The sequence below is a fragment of the Astatotilapia calliptera genome, chromosome 3 (assembly GCF_964374335.1).
Source record: "Astatotilapia calliptera chromosome 3, fAstCal68.1, whole genome shotgun sequence".
Taxonomy (NCBI): domain Eukaryota; kingdom Metazoa; phylum Chordata; class Actinopteri; order Cichliformes; family Cichlidae; genus Astatotilapia; species Astatotilapia calliptera.
This window is the reverse complement of record NC_137424.1, coordinates 81,803,164-81,829,765: the sequence shown is the minus strand read 5'-3', so window position 1 is coordinate 81,829,765 and position 26,602 is coordinate 81,803,164. Positions and strand designations below refer to the sequence as shown.

The window sequence follows — 26,602 nt, the reverse complement described above, 5'->3', positions numbered from 1 at the left end:
AGATGATTAGAGGAAATTTGAGAGAAAGAAGATCAGCAGTCTGGGAGCAGCAGCAGCAGAAGAAGAACTGCAGAACATCTGAAAGCTGAAGGTAAACATTTTTCTCCTCAAGCAAACTGCTGTACTGCCTGTATAAACCTGGATGCTGTCTGATCACTTCTGTTTCCAGCCTTAGGTTCATTTAAAACCTTTATTTTCATTTACTTTAAATGAAGCAGTATTAATGTGCGTGTAGAACAGTGGTTCTCAAAGTGTGTGTCAAGTTCAGATAGGTGGGGTGCAAGTTCCCTGGCAGAAAAATCATGCGAAATAAATTTTTAACATCCGAAATCACTTTTACCGTGGGACATAGAAATTTGCAGCAGTTACGTTAATAATTAATTTGTGTATCTGCTGAAAAGCTGCAGCCACGTGTGTAAGTCGACAGCTGCAAAAAGAAGTGTAGCAAAAAGTGCAAACATGTCTCGTTGTGCATCATTTACAAGTGGTGCCAAACCCCAGGACTGGGGCACGACAGACCCTGCCACTTGTTCGCACTTTTCACTACATCTATTTATTGCGACTGTCAACTTACACACGTGGCTGCAACAGCTACAGCCTACACACATCGACAACAACAACAGGACCAGTTCATTCTGTTTTAAGCCGTTATTGCAGAAGCCACTCAGGTTTGTCCGCCTGCCCCGCAGCCGTGCCACAGACCACGCCCTGCCACCGCTCTGCAATCAAAAACAGGCTCACTGCAGCCACTAAGAGTGAATAGTATTAAACTCTTATTCAATTATATATTTTTCCATCTCTGTTCACAATTTTCCGGATTTAAAAAATTACTGAAGGATTCATTGTGAATACCTTTTTTTAGCTAAATAAAGTTGCAGCTAGGCTTTTCTGTCATTGTTTTGTTTAGATGGGGTGCAAAAATATTTCTTCCTACCATGTAGGGAATAATGTAAAAGTTTGAGAACCACTGGTTTATAGGATGGTAAAACCAGAGGCGTAGTGCTGCAAGAGAACAAGACCAAGACGTTCCACCACTTTTTGAATAAATAAATAAGTAATGAACTAAATTATACACAAAGACAGTGTCAGTTCATGTTAATAGTTAACAGCAAAAGCAATGAAATATTGGGTGACAAATGAGCAGATCCATAGAGGGAGTGAGTGATATCCTCACAGAAAAATTCAAGTATAAGCTCAGAAAATACATGAACACGAAACATGAACTGATCTCCATGGACTCCATGTGACTAAAAAAACAAAACAAAGTTATTTTCAGTTTCAGTAAAATCCTGGAATTACTACTGAGTAGCAGAAAGGGGCTCAACTGTAAAAATGGAGGCTGAGCACTGAGTGATGAGTTCCAGGACAGAACCTCTTTTGATCTCAGAGGATTAAAACAGTTCATCATCAGTACACTCTGATTTTTCCTTGATTTAATGAATGAAATATTGCTATTTGGAATAAATCACAAATAACTCAGAACCTCCACATCTCTGACACAGGCACTGTTTGTATATAGGTTCTGATTGCATTCATTCAGTTTCAGGTGTCCTTAAAATCTGTTTCTGCATCCTTTTACCAGAAAACATCATGGATGATTTACCTGCAGGTGAGTGATGCTCAGGACACTTGTTGCTTCTACCTGTCAGAGTAAATTATTCAGACCTTAAAACTTTTTCTGCAGATAATGATGAATCTGTGGTTACAAGTAACCAGTCAGCAGTTGGCCAGAGGCAATTTCCACCGAATGAAGACCCACCAAACCACAAGGTCTGTTCCACTTATTTACATCTTAGTTAAAAGCCAATGAAATAACTGATTCCTCTCAGGGAGGTGATTTAGACCAACCAGAATAACAAGTACTTGTACTTTGAATGATGTTGGTTTAAGATGCCCAGTTGATTTACTTAACCAAGTGGATCATCATGGCCTTGCCATATTGGTCCATTTAATCAACCTTTGTTATTATTATTTAATTTATTTTATTTTCAGTTGTTACAGATGGGACAAACATAGCTGGGGGATAGTAAAGAAAAAAAGAAAGAGAAAGAAAGAAAGAAAGAAAGAAAAAAGAAAGCGAGAGAGAAAGAAAGAAAGAGTTTTGAGTTTTAAAAACACATTTATTACCAATAAATAAACATCAAAACATCACAAGCGTTGTCACAAAGGGAAAAAAAAAACAAAAAACAAAACTGTCACATGAACATAGGGCTGAAGTACAAACGGCCATCTATGACAGAACACACCACATTCCTAACACACCACTGAGAAGAAAACTCTGTTAAATTATTCATCAACGAGTAAAACTGAAACTCCACTTTAACTCTATATTTAACCAGCAAAATGAAAGTTGTATCAACCCGTTTCTCTGAAAAAAAATCAATCTTATCCTTTCTACTTTTATATATAGAATATTTCGCTAGGCCCACCACAAAATTTAGCAGCTTCCATTTTGAAGCCTCTTTTTTTTGTATAACCAGCACCAAGGAGAAATGCCAATGGAGACCAACCCACTCCACATTTGTCAAAAGACACTTTTTTATGTGTGTGTGCGTGCGGAGTCCTGTCTGTGCTCCTCAACAATAATATTTAACTATTAATCACAGTTTTGCTAAATAAAAGGATCTGGCTTGCATCAGTCACATGATCACTATTAACCAATGATCGCCCTTGATGGCAGAACGCGCTGGTTACGAGCCGGGAACGAGCTCACAAAGAGCACGCGCATTTTTAGCGGTCCGGAGCTGTAGGAGAAACACAGACTGATGCGACACAACCAGGAAGTAGGTGTACAGCGTACACTGTAGTGTGTAGCACACAGGAGTATCAGCTTATTACGTACACGTTGGTAAGCTGTCTTGTTGCAACTGACGAACTGAAACAAACGAGCGTGCTGTGTGTGCAACAGCGCGACAAACATTACCTGTCCTTTTATTAACTGCACAAGCAGTGCTGGTCATAGCTGCTGGCTACCTGTGTAAGGCTGTCATGGGTCTGTAGCTCTGTCACCGTTTTAGGGAACATATTTAGTTTTAAAGTATTTTGAACATATTTAGTTTTAAAGTATTTAGAACATATTTAGTTTTAAAGTAAGTTTCTGGGCATTTCCTGCCTTTCTGGAGGGATTATATTTCACTAAAAACGATCTAATATGCATGTCCCCATAATTATGCATTATTACAATTATAATATATTAAAAAACACACGCTGTATTTTAAAGAACATACATTAAGAAGCAGATTATATTAGATTTATATTTTAAATAAGACAAAAGTTGGATTTTACAGCAGTAAAATGATTGTATCTCTACAGTTTAAAAATGTAATAAGCTTTGCCCTGCACAGAGTGGATAGTGAAACAAATGGAATCATCATAATGACATTATTTCATATTTATTACTTCCCCCTCCTCTTTGCTTTATTATTGTAGCTCTAGTAATGAATAATAATGTAAGGATTCTGGATCAGCACCATGATGCCCATAGTATATACAGTATTCTGAAGAAGGTCTAAAATGTCACAGTGTGTGCATGTGTGTGTTTTATTTAGCTGGATTTTTAAAAAAAATATTACTCATGATATAACATTGTGCAGACATGGCTGGTAAGGACATGAGGAGGAAACAGCAGGAGCTGTGTGAGGCTACTAAAGGCAGGGCTATAACATTTTTCTGTCATCATTTTATTATAGATTAAGTGCAAGAGTTGTTAGGTGTGGATAATTAGATTATAGTTTATTGCAATAGCAAGTTGTGCCTTGTTCTCAGATGGACAGCAAGTAGAGACTGATATATGAAATGATGGGATGGAAGGAAGAAGAGAAGCAAAGAGTGATTCACAGGCAGAGCCTAAATTATTTCTCACAGTTTTTGTTGCCTTATGATTCCAAGCGCTGTCACCAGTCTTTGCATTTTGTTATTATCTCATGACACTTGTTTAATCAGCTACCATCTCTCCTATGGACTTTTTAATGTCTACAGTCTCAGATCAACACAGCCCTGCCCTTCCCATATTAGATTCTTGATGAATGTGTGTTGTTGTTATTCAGCCTGGTTCAATGTGCCCCTTTTTAACTTTTGGGCACCCGCCCCTTTAAACCTCTCTGCAAGGCCCTGCTTACTGGGTATAACTTCAGTTTTGTGTATCTCAAACTAAATAACACACTCTAATCAGAGTCCCGTGGAGAATATAAAACATCTTGTCTCATTCTGCAGTGATTTGAATATGTCTATACCAAACAAGACATTTCTATCCATCCATCCATCCATCCATCCATCCATCCATCCATCTTCATCCGCTTTATCCGAGGCCGGGTCGCGGGGGCAGCAGCCTAAGCAAAGAGGCCCAGACCTCCCTCTCCCCAGCAACCTCCTCCAGCTTGTCCGGGGGAATACCAAGGCGTTCCCAGGCCAGCTGAGAGATATAATCTCTCCAGCGTGTCCTGGGTCTGCCCCGGGGCATCCTCCCGGTGGGACATGCCTGGAACACCTCGCCCAGGAGGCGCCCAGGGGGCATCCTTGTCAGATGCCCGAACCACCTCAGCTGGCTCCTTTCGATGTGGAGCAGCAGCTGCTCTACTCTGAGCCCCTCCCGGATGGCCGAACTTCTCACCCTATCTCTAAGGGAGAGGCCAGCCACCCTTCGGAGGAAGCTCATTTCTGCCGCTTGTATCCGCGATCTCGTTCTTTCGGTCACTACCCACAGCTCGTGGCCATAGGTGAGGGTAGGGACGTAGATCGACCGGTAAATTGAGAGCTTCGCTTTTACACTCAGCTCCCTCTTCACCATGACTGACCGGTGCAGCGTCCGCATTACTGCAGCTGCAGCCCCAATCCGTCTGTCGATCTCCGGCTCCCTTCTCCCATCACTCGCGAACAAGACCCCGAGATACTTGAACTCCTCCACTTGGGGCAGGAACTCATCCCCGACCCGGAGTGGGCACTCCACCCATTTCCGGCTGAGAACCATGGCCTCAGATTTGGAGGTGCTGATCCTCATTCCCGCTGCTTCACACTCGGCTGCGAACCGTTCCAGTGCGAGCTGGAGGCCCTCACCCGATGAAGCCAACAGAACCACGTCATCCGCAAAAATCAGAAATGAGATTCTGAGGCCACCAAAGCGAAAGCCCTCCGCCACTTGGCTGCGCCTAGAAATCCTGTCCATAAAAATTATGAACAGAACCGGAGACAAAGGGCAGCCCTGGCGGAGCCCATCACCCACCGGGAACGAGTCCGACTTATTGCCGGTAATGCGAACCAAGCTCTTGCAACGGTTGTATAGGGATCGAATGGCCCGTAGCAATGGGCCAGACACCCCATACTCCCGCAACACCTCCCACAGGACACCCCGAGGGACACGGTCGAATGCTTTCTCCAAGTCCACAAAACACATGTAGACTGGTTGGGCAAACTCCCATGCACCCTCAAGTATCCTCGAGAGGATAAAGAGCTGGTCCAGTGTTCTGCGACCAGGACGAAAACCGCATTGTTCCTCCTGTATCCGAGGTTCGACTAGCGGACAAACTCTCCTCTCCAGCACCCTGGCATAGACTTTCCCAGGGAGGCTGAGGAGTGTGATCCCCCTGTAGTTGGGACACACCCTCCGGTCCCCCTTCTTAAAGATGGGGACCACCACCCCGGTCTGCCAGTCCACAGGTACTGCCCCTGATCTCCACGCAACATTGCAGAGGCGTGTCAACCAGGACAGCCCTACAACGTCCAGAGCCTTCAGGAACTCGGGGCGGACCTCATCAACACCAGGGGCTCTGCCACCAAGGAGTTGTTTAACTGCCTCAGTGACCTCGCCCCCGGAAATTGGCGGGTCATTCCCCTCATCCCCAGACTCTGCTTCCTCCTCGGAAGACGTGTCAGTGGGATTAAGGAGGTCCTCGAAGTATTCCTTCCACCGCCCGACAATTTTCTCTCAGTCGACGTCAGCAGCGCTCCGCCAGCACTATACACAGTGCAGGTAGAGCACCGCTTTCCCCTCCTGACACGCCTGACGGTTTGCCAGAATCTCTTCGAGGCAGTCCAAAAGTCTTTTTCCATGGCCTCTCCGAACTCCTCCCACACCCGAGTTTTTGCTTCAGCCACTACCCAAGCCGCATTCTGCTTGGCCTGTCGATACCTGTCAGCTGCCTCCGGAGTCCCACAGGCTAACCAAGCCCGATAGGACTCCTTCTTCAGCCTGGTGGCTCCCTTCACCTCTGGTGTCCACCATTTGGTTCGGGGATTACCACCACGGCAGGCACCAACCACCTTGTGGCCGCAGCTCAATGCAGCAGCTTCAGCAATGGAGACGCTGAACATGGTCCATTCGGACTCAATATCCCCAGTCTCCCTCGGAATGCTGTTGAAGCTCTGCCGGAGGTGTGCGTTGAAGATCTCGCGGACTGGGGCCTCTGCTAGACGTTCCCAGCACACCCTCACTACGCGTTTAGGTGCACCAGGTCTGTCCAGCGTCCTCCCCCGCCACCTGATCCAACTCACCACCAGGTGGTGATCAGTTGACAGCTCAGCCCCTCTCTTTACCCGAGTGTCCAGAACATATGGTCGCAGGTCTGGTGATACGATTACAAAATCGATCATCGACCTACGGCCTAGAGCGTCCTGGTGCCACGTGCACTTATGGACACTCTTATGTTCGAACATGGTGTTCGTTATGGCCAAACTGTGATTAGCACAGAAGTCCAATAACAAAGCACCGCTCGGGTTCAGATCAGGGAGGCAGTTCCTCCCAATCACGCCCCTCCAGGTCTCGCTGTCGTTACCCACGTGAGCATTGAAGTCTCCCAGCAGGACAACAGAGTCTCCAGGTGGAGCACCTTCCAGCACCCCCCCAGGGACTCTAAGAAGGCTGGGTACTCCGAGCTGCCACTTGGCGCATAAGCGCAGATGACAGTCAGGACCCGTTCCCCAACCCTAAGGCATAGGGAACAAACCCTCTCGTCCACCGGGAAAAACCCCAACGTACCGGCAGCAAGCCGAGGGGATATTAGAATACCCACCCCAGCCCGCCGCCTCTCACCAGGGGCAACTCCAGACTGAGACAGAGTCCAGCCCCTCTCCAGGAGACTGGTTCCAGAGCCCAGGCAATGCGTAGAGGTGAGCCCAACTATATCTAGCTGGTACCTCTCAACCTCACGCACTAACTCAGGCTCCTTCCCCACCAGAGAGGTGACATTCCATGTCCCTATTGCCAGTCTTGGCAGCCGAGGGTCAGTCCGCCAGGGCCTCCGCTCCTGGCCGCCACCCGGCACACAATGCACCCGACCCCTATGGTGACTCCTGCGGGTGGTGGGCCTGCGGGAGGATGGGCCCATGTCTCCTCTTTTGGCCCATCCACCCATGTCATTTGTTCCTATCACTACAGGTCAGGGACTCCTCACAGATCCTGTTAGGATAAAACTTTTGTTTCATTTTAGGAAGATTCACCCAAACTTTGTTTTGTGTTTCCACAGACTGTAAGCTCTAACTGGGCATCAGGGAAGTGTCCATACTGTGAAAACATTTTTGTCATATCTGTGGCGAAGTCTACTCCATACCAGCGAAATGATTACCAGGTAAGAGTGAAAATGAGTCACTGGTGGATCTATGGGACTCACAAAAGTTTTAACACCACTCAAGCTCCTGCATAAATGTTCAGCAAAAACATTACAGTCTGTAGATGTAATTAATTTTGACGAGAACAAAATGTTTTGTTGAATCAATGTATGTATGTAATGTATGTATGTATTCTTTGAGGCAAGGGTTCGTAATCCTCTTTAGTAAAACAACACTAGTCATTTTAGCTCATTTATTTGGGGTAGAATTTAGACAACTTTTCTGTTCACTATATTGCCCACCCAACTGTAATAGTTACGTTGCATCTATCTTTTTCATTTCTTGGATCTTGTAGTGTCTAGTAGCCTGACTCTCTATGACACTGAAATCTGCAACATCTGACCACATGCCTGTTATATTTGAGTTCCCTCTTTCGTGTCAGCCTGTCAGATGTGATGTACCCAAATATCAATCTCGCATGATTACCGCAGATACAGCTGATTGTTTTGTTTGTTCTTATAAAAACTCCAATCATGCTGTACTTTCTAATAGGTCCTCTTACTTGACCACTGTCAGCCTACTTTCTCTGTTTATTTCAACGTGCCTGGAAATACTTGATTCCATTGCTCTGCTCAAAACCAGGTGTCTAAAGCCTAAAACCCACCCTTGGTTACATAATGACACCAGAGAAATCAGACAAGTGAGTAGAAAAGCTGAGCAAAAAGGACAGACTTCAGGTATCATTTGATGTACTTAGAGAATCTTTGTCAAATTATCAGAAGGCCGTAAGAACAGCAAAAACAAAGCATTTCTAGAAGATTTTGTCTAATAACAGTCACAAACTTCATATTTTATTTAGCATTATTATTTCAGTTCTTAATCCTTTAAAGCCGGTCAGAGCGGGCACGCTCTGTTTTGCGTAACTATATTTAAGCACTGCAACCACGTAAGCTAGCGCAATAATTTTTTTTTTCATATGAAACCGGGGGAGTTGTACTTACATCTTATGCCATCAGCTTGTCCTCGGTCACGGTTTCCTTCCACATATGGCTTTGGAAAAACTGCATAAAAAGCACTTGCAGCAACAAAAACATAATATTCCAGAAACACGCTTTGCAGATCCGATCAGCTGTTCATAACACTTCCTAGGTTAGAATAGACGTCAGCGTGAACTTTTGCATGTCCGCCATGCCCTGCCCGAAACCAGAAGTGACGTCATTTTGCGGAAATGTAGTTTTTTTACCATATAGCCTCATGGGCCTATACTGTTGTTTTTAAAAGTTATCTTTGACTTTATGACTTTCTGTGTCGTTTCTGGGATGCTTAGGACTCATATTGCACTGCTGGAAATAGTTTATTTTGATGCACATGCTGCTTTTTTTGCAAATTTGCACTATAATATTTATTTTCGTTTTTCCTGCAGTATATAAAAATTGGTATATTTCAAAAATAAAACTATGAAAACACTCAAAATAAATTTCCTGTGGTTGGAAACTATTTTGTGCAACTTTTTTGTATTTACAGTTTTGAGGGATAAGCCCTTTAAATGTCTCTAACTAGAAATATATGTTAAAAAAATAAAAACGATTTTCAATTTTTTTGTAGTTTATTGCACTTTCTTGAAATTTATATAATTACTATGCACTTAATACATACATTTTATTAACATTTAGGCTGTAATGGTTGTATTGATGTATAGCAACTTGAAATGCTCCCAAAATGGCACTACAGCATGTAAAAATATAATATAAGCTCTGGCGGATTGGTACTATGGTAGGTCTTAAAGGGTTAATCTGCCTACAGCCACTCCCCATGTAGCATCAAAAGCAACATGTGAAAACTTACTGAAATTCTTCATTAATAGGATTGCAGATATCAGGTCTCATATTAGCCTTCCTGCTGCAGACCCATCTGTTCATACACCAACTTTGTTTGCTTTTGACCACTTTGAGCCCGTGTCCTTTTCATTACAGAATGAAGTACTGTATTTTTTGCACTATAAGGCACACTTAAACTCCTTTAATTTTCTCAAAATTGACAGTGTGCCTTGTAATCTGGTGCACCTGGTTGTGCTTACTGACCTTGAACTGATTTTATGTGGTACACAGCGCTCAAAAATCTGTCAAAAACTATTTTAGTACAACTTTGGCAAGCTACGAAGCTGCAACGCTTGATGGATTGTCAGAGCATTACGGCTACTGTAGTCAAGAGCCTGGCGGAGTGATCTGGGTCCAAAACTCTTCAGGTCACAAAGTCAAACAAACACTACGGCATCACTAAGAGTTAAAAACAGTTAATTTTTTCATCTTTCATAAAATGATCAGCATTGCTGCTTTACCAGGTGTAGCAATCAAGTTTCCAAGCATCCATGAAAACAGAATTTTTTAAATTTAACGGAGTTAGAAGTTAATGGGAAGTTAGCTCGCTAATTTCCACCTAAACATGATATTGTTTGTTCTGACTGAGAAATTTCTGAAAAACTTAAAACGTACAGCTGTAATGTCACTTCAGACATAATGAAGACAGAAAACTGAACAGCAGTGACGTTTGTAGGGTTACTGTAGTTGGACTTGTTGGTATATAATGATGTGCTATGTTATCGCTAGTGACACAAATATGCTAGCATAACATAAATACAGTACAGTGAAGCTCGAGGATGAATGCTAACTTTTTTCCCCTCGATAAAAGTTAACATGTGGGTCCCCGATGGTTAGGGACAAATGCATGGCATCCAGCATGGCATGATGCTGTAAACAAACCAAAATTCACTCACTGAGATAATCCATCCACAATACGAGGTTAGTCATTAATATACTGCAACAACATGGAAATAGAGCAGCTGCGAGGGAATTCAACATTAATGAATCAATGGTACAGAAGTGGAGGAAGCAAGACGAAAGAGCTGAGTAAAGTCTGACATATCTAACTGTTTTGTTTCGCTTAATGCACCTTATAATCCGGTGCGCCTTTTATATGAAAACAGACACATTTATTGACAGTGCGCCTTATAATTCAGTGTGCCTTATGATCCAAGAAATACTGTAGTCAACAATTTGAAACCCACAAGATGTACTGTGGATATTGTTCCATCTCATTTACAAAAAGATGTTTTTGACACTGTGGGTATGAGTTTTCTTTCTATCGTCAACAGCAGTCTTCAGTCTGGGTGTGTCCCTGCTGACCTAAAACATGCTGTGGTTGAACCTATTCTTAAAATACAAAACCTTGATCTAGCAATTTTTTCTCAACTAGAGACCAGTTTCTACATTGCCCTTTCTCTCTAAAATCCTGGAGAAAGGTGTGCTTATTCAGCTCCAGACCTTTCTGGATAAAAATGGAATTAGCAAAGTATTTCAGTCTGGTTTTAAAGTGGACCACAGCACTGAAACTGCTCTTTTAAATGTTTTTAATGACCATTTAACTTTTACTGACTTAGGAGATTCTGCCATTTTAATACTATTAGACCTCAATGCTGCCTTTATTACAGAACATCATAGGATTCTTATCTCTTGGCTTAAACACTGTTGAAATCAAGGTGATGGAGTTGGAATGTTTTAAATCTTATTTGTCTAACCAATGTTTTTCTGTTAGATTATGGGAAACATCTTCCTCAAAAACCTTACTTTCTTGTGAGGTCCCCCAGGGGACCATTCTTGGCCCAGTTCTTTTTTTGATTTACATGCTCCCACTTTTTAAAAAATAATATGGCATCTTATTCCATTGTTATGCAGATAACTGAAGGGTTTGCTAGATTGTTTGGAGGATGTTAAGGTATGGATGGCTTTAAACTTTCCTTAACCTAAATGAACAGGGAAAAAAAGGTGATTGTGTTTTGTCCCTGTGACAACTTTGACTTTGGCCCCTTAGAAATTTATTAAAACAATATTTTGCGCGGAACCTAGGAGTGGTTTTTGATTCTAACATTTGATAAACAGATTAATGCTGTAATCAAGACCAGTTTTTTTCACCTTTGTCTACTTGCTAAAGTGAAGCCTTGTTTTTCTTGTGACATTACCAATAAGTTTGATGTGTCACATGACCCTCTTCCTATTGAAAAAACAAAAGTTGTATCCAAGATGGCCGACTTCTAAATGGCCACCATGGTCACCACCCATCTTGAGGAGTTTGCCCCCTCACATATAGTAATGTGCTACAAACAGGACTTTAATATCACCAACCATTCAAATGTTAATCAACTCATATCCCACCAAGTTGACAGGACAACACTGGTACATATTTAAATTCTTAAGATCATGTTTAAACTCAAAATGGGAATTTTCCTTCCTTCAGGAATCACTTGTATTATTCAATCAGCAGAAAACATCTCCCAATTTGACTCTCTTAACCACTAAATTTGTTGTTTCATCACTGGTTGGTCATACCAGTCTCTTTCTTTTTTGAAGTTAACTTGTTGTCCTGAGAGTAACAAGTAAACCCAGAGAGTTTACTTGTTAGTAGTGGATGAACTTCATCCTTAAAACAACATGTGTATGTTAATTTTCACTGCTTTAACCTTGCTGGAAAATCTTCACGTGTTCATGAGTATAACCTGTTTTTTCATTGCGTGTGTGTGCGTTTGTAGGTGGGTTATTTTTAACTTTTTTTCTCAAACAAGGCATTTCTCTAACAGGTGCCTTACACCAAAATCAAAACTGACATTCACCAGCAATCTTATTGAATAGACATTTAATTTTATCGTCCAATTCAGCACACTTCGGATAAAATCAACAGGCCTGTGCCTACCTCTTTTTATAAAGGCGCCTGTCCTCTCAGTTTGACTGCCGGATCGTGTCTGTGCGTCTGACCGCCCTCCAGACCCCGGATTTCTCTGTCCAAGCCTCCAAACTCACTCACTCCGTCCTCAATAGTTGGACGAGCCCCCAAAATGTTAAATGTTCAAATAATGAGGATGAGCACAAAACCAACCATGGTCCAGAAGAGTTGGTCAAACAAGGATTTTAATGAATACACGCAGCGTGGGAGATGAACACTGTAAAAAATTCAGTATTGATCTCGCCCCAAAATTACACATGCAACTGTCTTATAGCATCAGGGAACATTTTCTGATGCCCCCTCTTACGTCACACAGATAAAATACAGACACAAGTTTAAAACCACAAATGTTCTGTTGACTTTTGACACATGGGAAAAGAACATTTTCTCCGTCTGTAGGCCAGGTGAATTCTGTTGATGTCTAACTTTTCGCTTATCTCCTGAAAACATGAAAAATTGTGTCTGCCACTCTTACCCAAAACATGAACTTAACTACCGTGTATATGTGTGTGTGTGTGTATTGACCTCACTCGAACTCTGTCTTATGAGAAGAGAGGCCAATTCTCATGTGGTTAATAACCTAACTGAAACTATGTATGTAATAGGTTGAATAAATGTTTTAATCAAATGCCACAACTCAAAGCTTAATAAAAAGGATATAAATGAATAAAAGATAATAATGAATAACATGGTATATGTGTTTTGTAAGCGTGTACGCAATCTTTTCATAGCTCAAAGTCCCTAACACAATAAGTTTTTTGACGTAGCGCCAAACAAAGCTTATGACCCTCAATTAACTGACTGAGCTTCAACTCTTTAAATACGCACAAAATGCAAGGTGTGTCGAAAATGATTATGACTGCACCTGTAATACAAGTTTTAACATAATGCCAACAGCTTCAATAAATGCTTTGATGAAATAATGATTAATGCAATAGTAATGATGATGGTTATGAATAGTAGCAGTAAAATATTTCCGTGGTCTCCACAGTCCTCATTGTCTGAAGATGAATCTTCCACGCAAAGCATGGCGGGTGTAATGGGTGTAATTATAGGAATGGTATGAATGTTTAAATTCAAGAATTTATGAAATTAGCCACTAGCCAAAGTGTACTCCTAGTGCCAGTTCCAAGTCCAATTTGATAAACCCTAAATTTATTATTTTAAAGGCTCGTGACTCAGTATCAATGCACATGAGATTTACATTGGCTGTAGATAATTACCCAAAGTATGTATGTGGACATCACAATTCATTCTGCTCTTTTCTAAATTGTGCATTTTTTTATTCATGTGTTTCACATGCAGGAGGACATTCAGGAGCCTTCACCAAGTATGTACAACTATTCACATTTCATGAGTTATAATATATGCAATGCCAGTCAAAAGTTTTAGAACACACTAATTTTTCTATTTTTTTATTGATGTTATCAGAATCAGAATCAGAATCAGAATCAGAATACTTTATTGATCCCTGGGGGAAATTATTTTTTGTTACAGTGCTCCATTTTAAACCAACATTAAGACAAGACAGACAATACGCTAACTAAGAATAGTACAATATATACATATATATACATACATACATACATAAGTCACTTATAAATAAATAGTTGGAAAAGAAACATGTGTAGCTGTAGCAGCAAACAGTGTGTTAAGTGGATGCGTTGTACAGGGAGATGGCCACAGGCAGGAATGATTTCCTGTGTCGTTCAGTGGTGCTTTTCGGTAATCTCAGTCTCTCACTGAACGAGCTCCTGTGACTGACCAACATGTCATGGAGTGGGTGGGAGGTGTTATCCAACATTGTCTTTATCTTGGACAGCATCCGCCTCTCCGACACCACCTTGAGGGAGTCCAGCTCCATCCCCACAACATTGCTGGCCTTACGGATCAGTTTATTAAGTCTGTTGGCATCTGCGACCCTCAGCCTGCTCCCCCAGCATGCAACAGCATAGAGGATCGCACTGGCCACCACAGACTCATAGAAAATCCTCAGCATTTTCCGGCAGATGTTGAAGGACCTCAGTCGCCTCAAAAAATAGAGACGACTCTGGCCCTTCCTGTAAAGTGCTGTGGTGTTTTTAGCCCAGTCCAGTTTATTGTCAATGTGTACTCCAAGGTATTTATAGTCCTCCACAATGTCAACACTGACCCCCTGGATTGAAACAGGGGTCAAGTGTTTCCTGGTCTTCCTGAAGTCCACGATCAGTTCCTTGGTCTTTGCCACGTTGAGCTGCAGATGATTCTGCTCACACCACGTGACAAAGGAGTCGACCACAGCCCGGTACTCTGTCTCATCATCCCTGCTGATGCATCCAACCACCGCAGAGTCATCAGAAAACTTCTGAAGATGGCAGGTCTCTGTGCAGTGGCTGAAGTCTGTGGTGTAGAGGGTGAAGAGGAAGGGGGAGAGGACAGTCCCCTGTGGTGCCCCTGTGTTGCTAATCACCTTGTCAGACACACACTGTGGGAGACGTACATATTGTGGTCTTCCTGTCAGGTAATCAACAATCCAGGACACCAGAGAAGCATCCACCTGCATCGCTGCTAACTTATCACCCAGGAGGGTCGGCCTGATGGTGTTGAAAGCACTGGAAAAGTCAAAAAACATGACCCTCACAGTGCTCGCCGGCTGGTCCAGATGGGTGTAGACACGATTGAGCAGGTAGATGATGGCGTCCTCTGTTCCGAGACGAGGCTGATAAGCGAACTGAAGGGGATCCAGATGTGGTCTTACTATGTTATATTTAATGTCTCATTGCACTCTGAAATGAAAGCATAGCACAAATAAGCGATTGGAATTGAAAAAGAAAGCATTGACTCGATTTATATACCAAACTGTGTTCTAAACTTTGACTCTTTAAAGTAGCCACCTTTGGCATAGATAACAGTTGAACACACCCTTGGTATTCTTTCTACAATAGAAGTCGGATATTCTTCACAAAGCTCTTCCCATATCTCTTGTAGAAGTTTCCATAAATGTGGACCTTGTAGGTTTCTTTGCTTCAATCTTCTGTCCTGTTCATCCCAAACCAGCTTGATGGGGTTTAAATCTGCAGATTTTGCTGGTCACTCCATGATTTCAAGCTTACCATTTTCCTTTTTTCCCCCCAAGGTAGTTCTGGCATAGCTTGGACTTATGTTATGAGTAATTATCTTGCTGTAGGATGAACTCCTGATCAACTAGGCTCATATCAGAGGGTATTGTATGGCACTGCAAAATGCTGTTGTAGTCATTTTGGTTCAGTGTCCCTCATACTCCGTACAAGTCACTGACCCTGAATCCATTAAAACAGCCGCAGACCATCACATTTCCTCCTCCATGTTTGAGCAGTTTTCTGAGATCTTGACAATGGTTTTCTTGCTGAAAATTGTTAAATCAAGTCTTTATTTGTCACATGCAATGTTATACATACATGTTACCCGCAATGAAAATTTGACCCCCTTTACCATACATAAATTGCACAAACATCACATTGGGAAGAGAGGTGAAAAACAGGTAGGAAGGGTAAGAAAACAATGAAAACTAGAAAATGCATTTTCTGAGGAAACTGCTGATAGCTGAATGTTTTGAGCTCAAACGTAATAACTGCTAAATTTTAAGTTAAAAATGTTGAATGAGCTGAAGAATATAGAAGTTTTCACCTGAAAACAAAAGTCGAGAACTGTTGAAAGCTGACGTGCACACAGAAAAAGATGTTGAAAAGTAGCTAAAAATGTTTAAAAAGTAAATTAGAAAAAGCTGAGTAATGACCAAAGACACTTAAGAATCAAAACACATTTGAATGAATATTAAAAGTTCATATTATTTTTAACGACTGAATGATGGAGCTTAAATTGGCCGAATCATTCACCTGAAGTGTAGAACTGTTGAAATCTAAAGTTAACATAGAATACATTTTAAAGTTGGTAAGTAGCTAAACATCCTTAAAATGTAAAAAAAAAAGCTGAGTAATGACAAAAGAAAATATAGAATCACAAAACATCTGGATGAATATTAAAAGTTCATGGAAAGAAAAGCGTCTTTAAGTTGCTTGAAGACATTTCACTTCTCATCCGAGAAGTGAAATGTCTTCTATATATATATATATATATATATATATATATATATATATATATATATATATATATATATATATATATTATATATATATATATATTATATATATATATATATATTATATATATATATATATATATATATATATTATATATATTGATTTTATATATATATATATATAATATATATATATATATATATATATATATAATATATATTGATTTTATATATATATGTGTGTATATATATATATATATATACACACATATATACACATATATATATGTGTGTGTGTATATATATATATATATATATATATATATATATATATATATATATATATATATATATATATATATATATATATATATATATATATATATATATATATATATATACACGTCTGGTCCTGGAGCTTTGTGAGGATTTACCTTTTTAAAGGTCCATCTCACAGCTTCTGTTTTCAGAGTTAAAGTTGCAGCCTCACTGTCCTCCTGAGGGTAGAGGATCTGTTCTCTGTATTCTGCATCAAAACAAGCATAAAAGTTGTTGAGCTCGTCTGCTAGAGATGCAGTGGGCTGAACACTGCCTGTGTTGGCCTTCTTGTAGTCAGTGATGCAGTCAGTCCATTCCACAGTCGCCTGGTGTCAAAGCTGTGGTAGCTGTACTCCATTTTGTCCCTGTAGTCCTTTCTGGCCTTTTTTATGGACTTTCGGAGGTCATACCTGGCTGCTTTATATGCATCAGCATCCCCGGAGTTAAAGGCAGAGGTCCGCACTTTTAGCTTGGCACGAACGTCTTTATTTACCCAGGGTTTCTGATTTGGATATATGCGGACAGTGGTTTTTGTGATGGTATCATCCATGCACTTTCCAATATATCCAATGACAGAGTCTGTGAGTTCATTGATGTTGCCATCAGCTGCATCCACAAAAATCTGCCAGTCAGTTGTGTCAAAGCAGTTCTGCAGGACCTCCTCGGCTTCACTGTCCCATTTGTAAATAACCCTGGAAGCTGGTTTTTCCTGTTTCAGTCTTTGTCTGTATGCAGGCAGCAGCAGTATGGAACAATGGTCTGCCTTACCAAAAGCTGGGCGGGGGAGGGGTTTGTAGCACTCTTTGAATGGAGTGTAACAGTGGTCCAATGTTTGATCACCTCTTGTGGGGAAGGAGATGTGCTGGTAGTATTTGGGGAGAACTTTCTTCATGTTGGCTCTGTTGAAGTCTCCCAGCACAATAAAGGCAGCTTCTGGATTTTTTTTCTCAAGTCCAGTCATGATGTCATATAGTTCGTCCACAGCCGTAGCGTTATCAGCGTGTGGAGGAATGTAAACAGCTGAGAGGAGAACTGAGCTGAACTCCCTCGGGAGGTAAAAAGGCCTGACTTTAATGGTCAGCAGCTCGAGGCTCTGAGAGCAGTAAGTTTTTAACATACACACATCTCTATCCCACAAAGAGTTAACCATAAAGCACACCCCTCCTCCCCTTTTCTTACCTGAGTCCTTCGTTCGGCCTCTCCGGTAAACAGTGAACCCATGATGGCGCAGTCGGGGACGCTGGGCTCCAGCCATGTCTCTGTGAAGGCCAGAACGTCTTGTCTTGTTGGTGTTTACTCCGTGCACGCAGCTCGTCAAGTTTGTTGTCCAGAGACTGGAGATTCGCGAGCAGGATGCTGGGCAGAGGTGGCTTGCTGTTTCTCTGCCGCATTCGGCACAAAACTCCTGCGCATTTCCCCCTCTTTGTTTTCCCTCGACGTCGCGCGAGTAAACATAGGATCCCAGGCAGCAGAGCGTCCACGGAGTCGAGACCCGCTGTAAAGTCCGAGCTGGCTGACGAATGTAGCATCAAAAGCGTTTGTCTGTCATACCGAGTGTATGATCGCGCTGTGCGCACAGAAATAGAAGGGAGTACAAAATAATAATTTGCTGAGATGACTCGGAGCTCTCGTCGGTGAAGCCATCTTACCGCAGTTTTCCCTTGTTGTATTTGAAATATGTATTGGTAAGGCAGAGGTCTAACAGGGTGCAAATCTGATCGGGTGTGAAGTTTGTCCTGTCCTCCAAGGAGCTGTCTTCTTGTAGTCCTTTTATGACAGTCTCCACTGCCTCCGTGGTGGGTATGCAAGTGAAGAGAGACTACATCAAAGGACACCATGGTTTTATCTGATAAACACAAGGTCCAGAAACTTACCCTCGATCCAGGGTAAGTCTCCTTAGACTACAATGACCTGGATGACTGAGAACCTTCCCAGACATTAAAAGTTCATATTCTTTTAATCACCGGATCACTGAAATGTGGGAGAATCCACTACAGACAGGTAAATGCTGTAAGTTTTCATCATCCAGTCAGAAAAGATGATTTTAAAAGTTATCAACTGACTCCCAATGCCAGATGTGAACCACCTCTCTGCTGAAGACAAATCCATCAACAGAAGCTTGGAATTCATGCGCCAATCAGAATGCTGGATCCAGTTGTCCAGGACTAACTACTGACATACTATTACTCTGTGGCAAAACCTTTCTAAAATGTATCTCAGTCCACCTTTTGAAACACTGCTTCTAAATCCAAGACCCTAACTTCTATCCAAATCATTTTCAAACAGTGAGGATCCCGAGCAATTGTTTCAGTTTCAGGAGTTGTTCTACACAACAGTGCGTTCTTTCTGTTCCTGCTGTCAAATGTGGTCACAAGAGCAATTTAAAAAGTGGGGTCATCCCTGCTGTTGACACAAACTCCTGACTGAAAATTGTTGAGAAATCAGTTTTACCCCGGTTCTTTTATTTTCTTTTATTTTAAACTTCCAGGTACGGCACCAGAACTCAGTAGTCATTTCACAAAACCTGTATTCATCTTTATTCATCTTCATTTAAGCATGCACTTCTAGAAGGGAGGACGAGTCCAGTGTCCCTCTGCAAAAATCTTCACCCCTTTGTCTGAGAAAAAAACAGTTTTATAGAAGCGACCCCATCATAAACCCCCTACGGTGTGCTGCAAACTCTGTCTGTGTCTATGTGCACGAGCACATGAATGCCTACATGTGCACGTTCCCATGTGTCTATGTGAGTGCTCGTGTGTGACTGTGGCCGCATACCTGTGTGTATGTGTGTGCACATGAGTGAGTGTGCGTGTGGATGTGTGTGCGTGACAGTTAAAACACTGTGGGTGTAGGTAACTCCCTAGAGGTCATAAAACCCCTCTCCCTTCGAAACCACAGTTATCCAGTTACAAATATTGAGACCCCCACCCTAAAACATCCTCTGGGGAATTTCCACTCAGTGGGGGGAGGTCTCCTACACTCTACTCCTAAGTTCACGACACAGTCAGCCTTTATTATTTTAAGGGCAGTGTCTCTACAATAGTTCTACATTATATTTTAACACATTTCTAAACTCTAAAATAAGCGAAACACTCCTACAAAATGCAATGTATTTCTATGGGTCAGTTAGAAGGTTATCACTCTACTTATATCTACACACTTCAAAAAGTTTAAATCTCTGAGCTTTGAAAGACACACTGTTGGAAAGAGAAAAAACATCCTCCAGCTTCACTGTGCTAATGTTATGCTATCATAGCTGTGTCGCCATTTTAACACTGGACTGGAGATGAGTGGAGGAGGGTGTGGATTGGTGACATTTATGAAAGAATCATAATATTAATTATAATAACAATAACATTGGATGAAAGAGGGCACCAATGGCTATGTTTTGAGAGGAAAATGATGGCTGTAGAGCAAACGCTATGGACACATAGCAGTTTAAAGAGACGATATTAAAATAAATCTTTCCCTGCTCCCATTCAGTTGACCTGTCTCACTCTAACCTCCAATATTCCGTCCCATACACACACATTATAAACTCAGAAATGGGTGAAAAAAAGCATGAAAGTTAAACTGGAGCTACAGAAAAAAATGTAAACAATATTAAAAAGATTAAAATGAAGCCTAGCCATTGAACTTTTCAGCTTGTATTTAAGTTTGAAGGTTGGCTCTAGGGTCAACGTATTTGGAAGTAGTTAGAATAGAAATAAGAGTAACTGGAATGAGGATTTGAAGGGTCTCTCCATTGAAATACATGGTAAAAGTTTTGTTGAACACATTTGAATAATTTAAAAAATATAAAAGTAAAAAAATGAGAATAATACAACCAGTAATGTCTAAAAGAAGAGGAATCTAATGGTGGTTGTATGGTTTTTCTAAGTTGAATAGTGTTGAGGCAGATAGACGGCAAAAACATCATCCATGTACAGGAGGTGGCTGACAACTGCCCCATTCCGTCATAGGCCTTCTTGTAATCAATCCAGGCAGTGCACAGGTTGTTCAGCCTAGTCTTGCAGTCTCGGCTGACTGCTCGGTCTACCGGTAGCTGGTGTTTTGTGCCTTTGGCATTCTTGCCCATCCCTTTCTGTGCCCCACTCATGTATTGACCCATGTGGCACTGAGAAATGTTATTGGTCAGTAGTCAAAGGAGCTTGCAAAGAAAAGCGTCTGGACTTCTTTAAGTTACTTCCAGATGTCCAGACACTTTTCTTTGCAAGCTCCTTTGACTACGATGACCTGGATGACTGAGAACCTTCACAGACTTATTGGTCAGTAGTTGGACAGGACCAGTCCCTTCTGGGGGTCCTTGAGGATCAGGACTTCCCGGCCTTCAGTTAGCCATTCTGGGTGTGTCTCATCAACAAGCAGCTGGTTCATTTGTGCTGCCAGGCACTCATGGAGTTTTACATCCTCTAAATGTCATGATCCAGCTTTGTGCAGGCAGGAATGAGACCCAAGCGCAATTCACCAAAACGGGGGACTTAACTAACTAATCTATTGCAGCATAACTAAGGGAGGATTCAGGGTCACCTGGTCCAGCCCTAACTATATGCTTTAGCAAAAAGGAAAGTTTTAAGCCTAATCTTAAAAGTAGAGATAGTGTCTGTCTCCCGAATCCAAACTGGAAGCTGGTTCCACAGAAGAGGGGCCTGAAAACTGAAGGCTCTGCCTCCCATTCTACTTTTAAATACTCTAGGAACAACAAGTAGGCCTGCAGTGCGAGAGCGAAGTGCTCTAATAGGGTGATATGGTACTACAAGGTCATTAAGATAAGATGGGGCCTGATTATTTAAGACCTTGTATGTGAGGAGCAGGATTTTGAATTCTGGATTTAACAGGAAGCCAATGAAGGGAGGCCAAAACAGGAGAAATCTGCTCTCTCTTTCTAGTCCCTGTCAGGACTCTTGCTGCAGCATTTTGGATTAGCTGAAGGCTTTTCAGGGAGTTTTTAGGACATCCTGATAATAATGAATTACAGTCGTCCAGCCTGGAAGTAATAAATGCATGAACTAGTTTTTCAGCGTCACTCTGAGACAGGATATTTCTAATTTTAGAGATGTTGCACAAATGGAAGAACGCAGTCTTACATATTTGTTTAATATGTGCGTTGAAGGACATGTCCTGGTCAAAAATGACTCCAAGGTTCCTCACAGCATTACTGGAGGCCAAGGTAATGCCATCCAGAGTAAGAATCTGCTTAGATACCATCTTTCTAAGATTTTCAGGGCCGAGTACAATAACCTCAGTTTGATCTGAATTAAGAAGCAGAAAGTTAGCGGCCATCCAGGTCTTTATGTCTTTAAGACATTCCTGCAGTTTAAGTAATTTGTGTGTGTTATCTGGCTTCATAGACAGATAGAGCTGGGTGTCATCTGCATAGCAGTGAAAATGTATGCTATGTCTTCAAATGATGCTGCCTAAGGGAAGCATGTATAATGTAAACAGAATTGGTCCTAGCACTGAACCCTGTGGAACTCCATAATTAACCTCAGTGTGTGAAGAGGACTCTCCATTTACATGCACAAACTGGAGTCTATTAGATAGATATGATACAAACCACTGCAGCACAGTACCTGTAATACCTACAGCATGTTCTAATCGCTCTAATAGGATGTTATGGTCAACAGTATCGAACGCTGCACTGAGGTCTAGCAGGACAAGCACAGAGATGAGCACTGTCAGAGGCCATAAGAAGATCATTTGTAACCTTCACTAGAGCTGTTTCTGTGCTGTGCTGAGCTCTGAAACCTGACTGAAACTCTTCAAATAAACCATTCCTCTGCAGATGATCTGTTAGCTGTTTGACAACTACTCTTTCAAGGATGTTTGATATGAAAGGAAGGTTGGAGATTGGCCTATAATTAGCTAAGACTGCTGGGTCTAGAGATGACTTTTTGAGTAAAGGTTTAACTACAGCCAGCTTGAAGGCCTGTGGTACATAGCTGATTATTAGAGATTTGATTGGCTAACAAACACCAGTCCACAGGTATGAGGTTAGTGAGGCTGTAAATACTTATAGAAGCAGCTGTATAAACTGTGATGTGTACAGCGCTGTACTCCCTGCTCACATTCAGACTAATGTTGCAAAAACTTCACAGAGCAGAGTACTGACAGGGTCTAGAAACAGCAAACATTGGTGTCTCTTCATTGGCTCCCTGTTAAATCCAGAATTGATTTAAAATCCTGACCCTCAGATAAAAGGTCTACATTAATTGGGCCCATCTTATCTTAATGACGTATCTTAATGACTTTAATGATGTATTTGTATATGTATTTGTGTCTTTGTGTGTCTTGTATGCCCTCTAATGGTGTGTCTCTAGATGCTTAATATTTGATAAATAAGCGGTCAGTTAAATTAAAAAAATGTTTAAAAGTATTAGTTAAACCTGTTATTTAAATATCAATATAATATGGATATATTCTGCCGATGACAGCTTGTTTCAGCATCAGATGAAACAAGGTATCATCAGAATCGAATGTTAAACTACACTGTTAGAAAAAGCATCTTGAAAAAACGGTAATATTCCGGCAGCTGGGGCGCCAAAATACGACCTTATAATTACAGAAAATAACTGCCGCATAAAAATACGGTTATTTCCAGTAATGAAAATACAATTAGTTGCGCTAATTTGACATGGGATCTCGCCTTTTTCAAGTGCCGCTAAACATTAAATCAGGAACATGTTAATGTGATTAAACAAAGAAATCATCTATAAATAGGGAAAAAAAACATCTTAAAAAAACGGTAATATTCCGGCAGCTGGGGCGCCAAAATACGACCGTAAAATAACAGAAAATAAGTGTCCCATAAAAATAGTTATTTTCAGTAATGAAAATAGTTTGTTGCGCTAATTTGACATGGGATTCTGCCTTTTCCAAGTGCTTTTAGACATTAAATTAGGAACATTTTTACGTGATCAAACAATGAAATTACCTATACACAAGGTCACTGAATGTGGCAATATGAATCATAATAAATGTACAGAAATATACAGTTAACAGTTGGTTTAAATAATAATTGATTGCATGCCCTGGGAAAGAGGCGAGGCTGCCATATCGCACCATCGGCCCCTTTGGCCATCACTAGTAGGCGGTAGGTGAAAAGTCATGACCACGGAAACAATGACGGAGAGTGTCCGAGCCAGGGCGCGAACCGGCAATCTTCTGATCACAAGGCGAACTGCCAACTCTTGAGCCAAGAACGACCTAACTAGCAATGATAATAATACTTATGTGATGTAACACAAGCTTATAGGGATCATGTTATACACTTTTCCATAGCATTACAATTGAATTCAACAGTTCAATCTTTCAAATAACGGACAGATATTTGTGAAACCATGATACATTTGTGAATGTATTTTAACAATCTAAATATGCATATGTACAGACAGATACATTTAATAATCATGACAATTATGTTGTATTACATTACAGTGATTTAACGTTAATTTACATTCAAAATGTGAAGTCAAAGTCTATTTACGTAACTTTAATGATGTTCTAGAAGAACAGAACATTACTGTAAAATGCACAGTAAAATACCTTCATATTAGGGTTTTTTCCTACGGTCGCAGCGTTACCCGCGACCTTGTTGTTAGTTCACATTCATTGGCCGATGCTTAGCGCCATGTTATTTATATTAATTGCAATTCCTACCTCTACATTTCTTTTTCACAATATATATTAGCACAACGTGTCCGTGCAATGTTTTACATTGTGGCATGCAGAGAAATCTTAACAAGGAAGCTCACAGAGAGAGATTGAGCTTGTTATTTAACCCCAAGCTGGTAGGAGGAGCTCTTTATTGAAACACTTGATGGTACTACAATGTGCCTCAAGGTTCAACAACAGCACAACAGAAATCACTCATGGTACAGCATTCTCTCCACAAAACAACAACTGTCAGTGACGCTGCACCACGGCGTAAACACAACATTCAAGATAACAGTTTAAAGTAACGTAACCATAAACAATAAAACAAGAACATCTAAACAGCAGCACATGTCCCAAGGCATGATGGGAGACATTCCTGGATGTATTTTTACGATCTAAATATGCATATGTACAACTAAATATATTTAACAAACAAGTAAATTGTGTTTTATTACATTTACAGTGATGTTCCTAATGTTGTAAACCTCAACATCTGGCAATAAACCCCATTCTGATTCTGATTCTGATGTTATGTTATTTTACATTTGACGTGTCAGATCATAGTCTACTTATGTAAATGTAATGATATTCTAGAAAAACAGTGAAAAATACACAGTAAAATAATTTGACATTACTATTGTTTGGAACAGTGTATGTTAAGCATCAGTTTTGAACTTTATTTCATCAGAAGGGAAAACTTCCAAGCAACCGGCACAACCAGTCAGAGGTAAGACCTTTGTTTATCAGGTCCTCGAAACTCTAAAGTTCAACGCTGGTAAATTAACATTAATCATCATCTTTCTCAGGAAAGGACCGGCAATCATCTCCATCATGTTCATCGACTCGGCCCACAGTGAGAGTCGGGTTTGTTGTTACTGCTCAGAAGACCTTTGGTGCTGATGCATCCATCCTGGAGCAACTACAGAGCCAAACATCAGTGGAGGTTCAAATCAGCAGCAGCCTTCATGAATGTGACATCATAATGGTCTTCTGTCCAATCACATCCCGTATTGGATCGGATTTAGAGGCAGCCATGGGAATAAAGGAATGTAAGAAATAGATTTTCATTTTTGTTCAGTGGACTCTGTGGGACACTTTACTTTTCAAACTGCCTTCTGGTACTAAAGATGTTCTTCCAGCCATTCCTCAGTCTGTTTAAAGCTTTATGTCTTTTGTGTTTATAAGACATTTTACCTTGCCATTCAGGGTTCTCTCCCTTACCTCTCCTGCTTGGCTTCTATGTCCTTTTCTAGTCTCATCTAGCTCTAACTGTCAGATAGTGACTCAGGCTTGTTCTCTAGAGTTATGGAGTTGATCAACTGGTCCCTTAACGAAATTGACACCCTATTCTCAACAAAAAGCCTGGGCTCAGGAAAGTCCGATTGTCCTGCAGAGAAGGTTTTCTGCCGGATACGGGATGGTCAGTTGCATCGGGTGCCTGGTGACACTCTTGATGGAGGGCATTGAACGAGATGTACCTCCATCGAGAGTCGGAACCATGATAACCATGTATTTTTTTTCATACCTCTCTGACCTGTCTGCCCAATGCTATGTTTGTGTATTTTATATATGGTTGGAATGGGTGCTCATGGTCTGGCAGCCTTTAAAACAATTTCCATTGGGATAAATAAAGTATTATCAATCAATCAATCAACTCCACAAACCTGATGTTATGTCTCTCTTTTGGCTTTTAGTGTGGATTGGTAAACCCATCATTCTTGTGCTTATGCATCACATCCGAGATGTTGACTACTCACCTGGAGGAAAAAACTGGGTTGAAAATTATCAAGAAATTGTGCTGCAAGTTCATGTTTTATTCCACGAGACTGAGCCTGGATTACTCCAGTGTGACATAAACAAGCAGGCTGTCAGAGAAATATTCAACGAGTTATGCAATCACAAAAACTATAAAGGTAGAAAGGAGTCACCTAAACCAAAAAGGAGTCTTTTGTCATCATTGTTTGGTCACAAATAGTAATCAAGAAATGGAAAACATGGGGAAAAAAAGATGACCATTTATCAGTCAAAAAGAAATACAGTACAATAGAAAACTGATTGTCTTTCTGTGTTATTGATCATGCTGTTCAAAGATGTGATGTTTAATCCCGAAGCTTTGTCATAGAGGTTCTGTAAACATGTGATGATCAGTACATCTGTTTTCATTTAATTATTCAATTCAAATTATTATAATCAACATTTTACTGTGTGGATAATTAACACTGTTAATGAATATGCAATAAAAATTTACTGTTTAAACAA

General features: G+C 40.9%; 1 protein-coding gene across 1 annotated transcript; it reads left to right on the top strand.

The window, feature by feature from the left end:
• The first annotated feature begins 35 nt into the window (after positions 1-35).
• Positions 36-26,602, top strand: LOC145425968 (uncharacterized). The gene is made up of 8 exons (XM_080299495.1): positions 36-91; positions 1,583-1,609; positions 1,685-1,770; positions 7,458-7,559; positions 13,618-13,642; positions 25,032-25,070; positions 25,150-25,392; positions 26,038-26,602. Exons 2-8 carry the CDS (start codon positions 1,591-1,593, stop codon positions 26,316-26,318), a joined length of 795 nt encoding a protein of 264 aa, XP_080155621.1. The 5' UTR covers positions 36-91; positions 1,583-1,590; the 3' UTR covers positions 26,319-26,602.

Excerpts from the sequence above, each read along its gene's own strand:
- LOC145425968 (XM_080299495.1), top strand. Across the intron at positions 1,771-7,457 it reads AAGACCCACCAAACCACAAG|ACTGTAAGCTCTAACTGGGC; the intron begins GTCTGTTCCACT and ends GTGTTTCCACAG. Across the intron at positions 25,393-26,037 it reads AGCCATGGGAATAAAGGAAT|TGTGGATTGGTAAACCCATC; the intron begins GTAAGAAATAGA and ends TTTGGCTTTTAG.